This window comes from Aplysia californica, unplaced genomic scaffold (genome assembly GCF_000002075.1).
Source record: "Aplysia californica isolate F4 #8 unplaced genomic scaffold, AplCal3.0 scaffold00037, whole genome shotgun sequence".
Classification (NCBI taxonomy): Eukaryota; Metazoa; Mollusca; class Gastropoda; order Aplysiida; family Aplysiidae; genus Aplysia; species Aplysia californica.
Window position 1 is genome coordinate 1963856 of NW_004797307.1, and position 7860 is coordinate 1971715.

General features: G+C 39.5%; 1 protein-coding gene across 1 annotated transcript in view; it reads right to left on the reverse strand.

Annotated features, from left to right (window-relative positions):
• The window catches only part of LOC101845220 (ribulose-phosphate 3-epimerase), a gene marked incomplete in the record, with an annotated part of 9766 nt that extends 2129 nt beyond the window's left edge, over positions 1–7637 (reverse strand). Inside the window, 3 exon segments of the mRNA XM_005091907.3 lie at positions 2685–2819; positions 4306–4413; positions 6829–7637. Of these exon segments, the coding sequence (XP_005091964.2) occupies positions 2685–2819; positions 4306–4413; positions 6829–7071 (486 nt within the window).
• Between the last annotated feature and the right edge of the window lie 223 nt (positions 7638–7860).

Below are 7860 nucleotides of genomic sequence, written 5' to 3' on the forward strand. Positions count from 1 at the left end.
CCCGAGGCAACGAGATACAATACTGTGTGTAAATTGTTCCAGTTCGACTCAGGTTCAACGACCCTGTGTCAGAATCTCCGCGGCTCTAAGTTTAATAAGGCTCGAAAGGAATAATCGAGCTAAATGATTACGGAGCAGTATTTTTCAAGTCTATAACCTGCTTGTCAACCTGGAACCTACCAAATAACGAAGAGCCTAACATATCTGCCACAGTACCGCCTACCTACTTAGGTCCTCTCGTCATTTGTCTTGGCCTCATAGAATAGGCTAATGTTAACAAGGTCACCTAAGTAGAGACTGTGCCCACCATTTCGGAACTTCATAGTAAAGTTAAAGACGGTTCCAGTAAGGAACGGGATAGACGATGCCCACATCCCATGTAACTCACTGGAGCAGAGGAAGATAAGATAGGACCAACGCTTACATTTTTTAAAAACTCAACTGACAGTGAGTGAACGTATATATATATCTCCTCAATAATTATTTACATAAACACCACCTCACATCATCACTCACCACCACCATCATCATGTCTAAAATCACCATTGCTCTCAGATCCTTGACATACTTCTATTTTCCTTGATTCTCCATCTGTAACAGTTACATGTTATAATAATTATGTACGTAACACACTATTGGACACTATCACACGCAACTTTCTCTACTAATCAGATGGCGTCAGTCTCATAGAAATGGGCAAGGGACAAAAAATAAATGTAAAAAAATAAAATGGGATTGGGTACCCAACTATAGACAGCGAAACATCTCGTCAGTTTATTAAAGGTTGAGCGCTTAATCGGAAGCTTGCACTGTATGTTTCCCAGGAAGACGAGAATATTTCTCATAAATATACTCAAGGGTCTTCTGAGGTGACAAATAGTTGCAAAGTGCACAGAGAAAGCTTTAGAGCATTTTATCTCATAAATGCCATATAACTACAATTATTATTATCATTATAATTATTATTATGGGAAGGCAGCATATCAATAACTTCATCTTTCTTGCTAGAACATATCCCACACAGCCTACTTTGACCCTGACACAGATCTTAGCAAAAGCTGATCTTCTGAAGCTGGGGCTACCAAACTACAGCCCCCAGCCATGACACCCCCCCCCCCACAAAATAAATTTGTTTGGCCTGCAGTTAGGATGCCTCTGTATGGACGGATTTTGTGGAAAAAAAACCCCAAGAAAAAATGTTTATAATGTGCTCAGGACCAGGTCACCAAAAGAAGCTGATCAATCATTGATCTCTACAGTGCAAAGTAAATGTTCTTTAATAAACTTTATAACTTCTCGCTGATGTATCACTCTCTCTCCAGCTCCAATCTAATGTAAACATTTTTTTCATATGAAACATTTCCTACAACAAAAAAGGATCCATTACTTAATCTGATTAGTGGCAGATACGTACGTATGTTGTCTATTTTTTTAAAAATATTATATTACCATTTTGCATTTTGAATATTCTAAATCCATGTTGGTTGTCTTTACTTTTTATGTACTCTGTGTATTTTATGAACAAAATAGTTATCCAACCTGCACTCTGCATACACATGATATATAAGAACCCAGAAAGACAGTTTCTATTTCACTAACATTCTTTATATATGTGACAGCGTCAGTGCCAGATACTCAATGATCACATAAAAAGAAAGAAAGTGAGAGTGAGATGATAGAGAAAGAGAGAGATAGAGAGAGAGAGAGAGAGAGAGAGAGAGAGAGAGAGAGAGAGAGAGATACAGAGACAGAGAGACAGAAAGAGAGACATGTCATTTCAGTGAATGAAGTACAACTAGAGACATACTTGGCAAAAAATTAGTCGCTTGCAAAAATTATTTTTTTTAAAATTTCAACCAACCCAACGTCATTTAACTCTTTTCCTACCAGGCCAAAATCCACCACTTTCCCAGGGCTTTCCCTCACCTATTTTTACTCCCCTACCGCACCAAAGGAAAATGTCAAAACATCCAACTAAACATACACACAAACCATACCATATGGCCCATCAAATTGAAGGTTAAAAAAAATCTATCAGATGGTGATTCAATATTGAAGATTTATTCCAATTACATTAGTTTGGGGTTTCTAAAAGTGATTATGCAATATCAAAGGTGTCATATGAAATCAACAATTTTTCTGCTTTGAAGGGTCATGAAATTACAACAACGGCATCATTCAAACTTCACAGGTAGTTTGCCTCAAGTAAGGCAAAGAATGCTAAAAGTTATGTATGTGTACCTATTATAGAAGTGAAAATATGACACGTATATTGAAGTCAGAGGAGCACTTTATTTTCATTTTTACATTTCGAAGGGGACAGACAAAAATGCTGAAATTACTAAAAATCGTCTCTCAGTGTTATATTTTCTTTCATATCCACTAACAGGAAGTCTATTCTTATATTTCGAAAACATGGATCAGCCGAGAATTTTGTGTCTTTTCATTACTTGATTGGAATAGATAGCCAGCCACTCGAGCTGTATTTTGAGGCTCTCGGTCCAGCGAGGCCACATGGGAAAAGTGTTATAATATCCTTTTCAAATCTAAATGTGAATATGAAAAACTTTCATATTACCACTCTACTACTTTGATCAAGTCATAATATTCCGACGATTGATAGCTTACCTAAATTCTTTCAAAACAAGACAAAAACAGCTGAAAGATAACATAAGACATCTCACCTTGGGCAAGCACTCAGTCATGAACTTCTGTCCTCCAAAGCCAGGGTTGACCGTCATAACGAGAACAGTGTCGAGCATGTCGACGTAGGGCAAAACCACTTCCACGTTCGTCGGTGGGTTGATACCCATTCCAACCTGCAAACCAAACATGTCGTGGTCGTATCTTTAAAAATTTGCAGAGGGAATAGATCTACTTCTTTTCAGGGCAATTTTCAATTTTTTAAAATAATTATTACTCGTCTTCAACTTTAATTGCGCCTTTTTTTAAAATATGAGCAAAAAGAAATCAAAGCACAGTCAGGCTTTGGTTACTCAAAACATATCAGGGGTTGACAAATGTGTTTGACACATCCTTAATTCAGGTAAACCAACAGGAGAAAAATATTAGAGAAATGTTGAAGAAAATCAAGGGAAATTGTGAAGGATTTACTGTAGCAGAATCACTACACACAGCTGTGCGAATAATGCGATGTCTCTTTTTGAACCTATCCAACCATCCTGTATTACATGTGAAACCAATGTTGAATTTCTTTTTTATTTCATTTGCTTTCGTTGAGAGAACGGAACCAAAGACAAGATGAGACACGACAAAAGCTTGCTGCAACTGTTTAAAGTTAAAACGATAGCTTGATGTTCTCAAATCTAGCTAATAGAAGTGTGCTCCCTTTCTGTCAGGTTGACATCCAATGATGGGCGATTTTATCTCGAATTTTTAGAAACATGGAATACATTGATTTGGGGATACCAAAATCTCTTATGAAGTCCCACCTTAGAGCAGGATTCTTTTAATGTCATTTTGTTTTAGTTAAAGTTTTATGGCATTTGCCACACATTTAGGTCATATAAGTGCCGAAGAGTAGAGGTGTTACAAAACCGTAACAAACATAAAAAAGACGGTGAAAAGATAAGGACGATAGATGTTTGAGAGAGGAAAAAAGGAGCAAACCACACCAGAACCCCAACCAACCACCCACTTTTTTGTCAACCTCTGCTAAAATGTGACGCTTGGTTTCTATTATCAAACAATCAGGTTTCCTCTTCTCTGACATCATAAAAAGAACCCGGTTTCAATAAAAGGATGTAAAAAAGGAAAGTGCGTGAGCCTTGTTCGGTGTTGAAACAAGTGAAGGGAAGAAAGTAATGCCAATGAGCTTTGCGACTAAAATAAAATTATTCTTACGTCAGATCATGATAATGATGTAACCAACGCAGATCACAGCACACCTGAGCCCTCTTTTGATACAAAACTTTAAAAAGTCTTGAAACATACACATCACTAAATTGGTCATCAAATCAAAACAAATTTTGACATTTTCATCTTATGAAAGAACTCCCAGTAAATGAGTAAGAGAGACTTATTTTCGGCAATTGTTGAAAATTAATATAAAATGTTGTCCTTGTAATGGAATTTTCCAGAGCTGCTGACAGCAGATCAGCAGCACAGCGGTTGCAATTGTAAGCCACTGCGAGCGGCTTGCCGAAGTTAAGAAGTCAAAATTTTCATCTTAAAATCCCAGCATTTATTTCTTTTAATGCTCCTTAAACAATAGTACTCAGGAAAGCTTGGACAGCCACCCTCCCCCATCCCAGTGTCAAGTCACAACTGTAAAAATCCACTGACCTTCATTCCAGCTTCTTTGATCTTCCTGATGCATCCGACCGGGTCATCTGTGGCCTCGTAGTGAAATGTGTACATGTCAGCACCTGCATCAGCCATGCCCTCGACCCACTGGGCGCAGCACGTGAAAAAAAACTCATTTTACTTCATTCGGCACATACATCGCCATTGGAAACACTACAAGGTCAAATCATTTTACGAGATGAAGTTGGGACCTAGCAGCACCTGAATCACAGAATATAAAGGCAAAAAGAAATTGATCCTATAAAAGTGACTTTCTGTAGGCCTACACAGCAGTTGCAACTGGGGGAGCAACAAATCATTCCTTGTAAAATAGCAAGTCTGCAATTTGGCCTAAACTTTTCAATAAAATGCAGATCTCTAACTTTTTTTCCTTTCTCTTGTCTTGGTAGCAAAGCTCTTCTAAGCAACTCTCAAGTAACTGACACAGAGAGACAGAGAGGGAGAGAGAAGAGGGGAGGAGACATATGCAACTAAATGTAGAACAACGCAAACTAATTTTAGGTAAAGCAGCCACCTTGTGTGACGTCAGACCAGGAAATTTTCTACTAGGCTACATGATCTTTGATGGCACGGCGCTTTGGTGCGATATTTTTTCCATGAATACCGGTAATGTGATATGATGCGGAGCTCTCATGATGCTGCTGCTTATTTATCTCTTCAGCGCATTGTTTATTGGGCCTGGGGGGGGGGAGTGTTGTAATCTTACGGCGTCTTTACGGCAATTTCCGCGCGCTTTCTTTATTGTCTTTGCGTTTACTGTGTTTCAATTTTAAGCATCAGCGTTCTTACTGTTCTGAGCATCAACGATCTAAGCGATCTTTCATCATGTCCAAGTGTGAAACTTAACTGTGTGAAACACATCAATGGATAATATGTCAAGCCACTGACCCAACAGGTCGTTCCTTCAAAGATCGTGTAGTATAGAGAATCTTTGGTTCCACGTGGTATCTCCACAGCCTTCTACAAATAGTCTGTGGGTATCCCTGGATGTAATGACATCACATTACTAAAATTAGCAGCCAATCAGGCAGGTGTGTCATTCTACTTTTAGCTGCATGTGAAGGAGACAGGCAAAAAGAAGGTAGGGATGGACAGACATAAAATAGCAATGCCAATGAAAATTTAAATTTTCACTTTAGCCCCCTTTTTTTGGTACCTAAGAAAGAATTTTCAATTCTAAGAATTATGCTTCTTGAATTTTGAGAATCGGTTCATAAATAAAAAAGTTATGGGGTTGTAAAGGTCGGCAAAATATGGATGACCCACATATAGGAAAATACTCCTAAAAAGTGGACCACGCAGTAGCAGATTCTGTAAGAAAATCGACGATATCTCGGTAACTAATCAGAGTGTTCGAGAGAAACTTGGCTACCCGATGTGTTTTTGAGTGTAGAAATCATTTCTACAGTCAGATTTACTACAAATTTCGTAGTTATTTTGTTATAATTAAAATTGTGGTGTACATATTACGATTTTGCGAAAAAGGGGTGTCGGGATGAGTCCATTTTATTTATAGCATCGTATCACAACATGGGATCTTTAAGAATATATGTCGACAGCGTGACTAAATAATTGCAAAGCTTTTTATGATGGCTTTAGACCATGTCAACCGTAAAAGATAAGTTAATTCAATCTAGCATGCCGTACAATTAAAAATTCTTTTTCCCCGTTGAGACGCAAACACCCCGAGATGAGATAACCTCGCCTCGGAATACCCCCATTTCAATGTTACAGGGGAATAGAGAGAAAAACAACCGGATGCGCGCGCCCGCCATTGCCCTATTTCAAGTGACCAATGAACGGGCCCGGAATAGTCATGTGGGGATTTGTAGGTCACATACATTTGCCACGAGAGTGAAGTGAAAATGGCCGGTCTCCGTGCGAATCCGCTTTGGATAGGGGGGTAGTCGTGTATTTATGATCGGGTCTAAACAATGCCCGATTGGCATTGCTATATTTTTAAAAAACAAAGAAAAAGAGTGAAAAAGGGAGACTTTCAACTTCTTAGTCTCCAGCCTACAATAATATGGGGTGCCCATTGGGAGATCGGGTCTGGTCGGGGCGGTTTGCTAGCCAGTTTAAAGGCGCAAAGCGGCTATCATGGAACAAGCCAATCGTGTCCAACTCGCCGACTGGAAAATATATAAATGCGTTTGTTTTCAGGCAACGAGAGGGGTGATCGACCCCCGACCCGACCCGATCCCATTCACAATGGGCACCCCGTATAACATTAATTAAGTACAGTCTTAGTCTAGAGTCACTACAGACTAGCCGGCGCTAGCCTCCTGAACCGGCTGAACGTGTACTGCTAGGCTGTAGACTGTACTGTCGTAGTTTTAGGCAGGCCTGTGGCTGTTGAGTAGTATCACAAAGCAAAGAGCAGGAGAGCAAGGCACTGGCATGTGAACTATTGCAAAATATGGAAATTGTCAGGTTCACATGCTATGGGCTATATGAACATGACTCAATGAGAGACATGGAACTAATTTGGGACATCCCTACCTTCTCTGGTTCTGAAACCATCATGTGCATTTCGAAGAACACTCCTGGTAACTTTGGACGCAAACATTTGACAACAGGGTGGCCAAACGTTAGGTTGGGTACAAAATGTCCATCCATGACATCGAGATGCATGTAATCTGAACCGGCTTCTACCAAACGTTGACATTCTTTAGCTAAATCCGACAAGTCAGCGTTCAAAATCGAGGGTCCAATTCTGCAGGAGCAACCATTGGAGAGCGCCATTTTGTTTTTCTTGAGGAAGGGGGGTAACTCTGAAAATCTTCTTTAAATTCGTTCACACAAAAACTCGAATAAAAACACCGAAGTAGGTTTCGTTTAAAATTGAATTAAATTAATGCACTAATGGCGAATCTCCGTTGACCAAGAGCTCGATTAATCAAGGTTCTAATCTTGGAACAAATAAATCATTAATAAATGGTTCTCGAACTGGTCAGAATGATTTCTTTTGCAACACTGGCCTTGAAACTTTGATATCATAAACTGCTTTGCAATGCATGCACGATAGGCCAGCAGGATATCCTTGAAGTCACAATAAATAATTATAATTATTGTACACGTAATAGTCTATGCCTTCATCGATACAAGGCATGGATTTGAAGTCCTCCTCAATCGAGTAACGTTGATCAAAAGAATGAGAGTGTAGTGTGTCGAAGCGTACGAGTAAGAAAATCCAAGAGTACGTGATGACAGCAAAACTGCTGGCTGGGAAAATGGTCCATTTATAGCATAGCTCGCTGTTTGCTACAGGGGTCAAAGTGACAGTCATGCTTACAAGGCTCCTTACAGAAATCACTGTCGCCTACACTTAACGGTGCGTGACGTTTGCTGTGAAGTGGAGAAAGATATACGTTACCAAGAAAGGCAGGAAATAAAAATACGTCATAATAGCTATGTTCCGGTAGGAGAGGTTGCATACTTTTAAATATTTCTGTGGGTGGGCGTGGGTGTATGTGTGTATGCCCGTATATGTGTGTGTTTGTATGTTTGTATGTGTGTGTGTTTGTGGGGGGG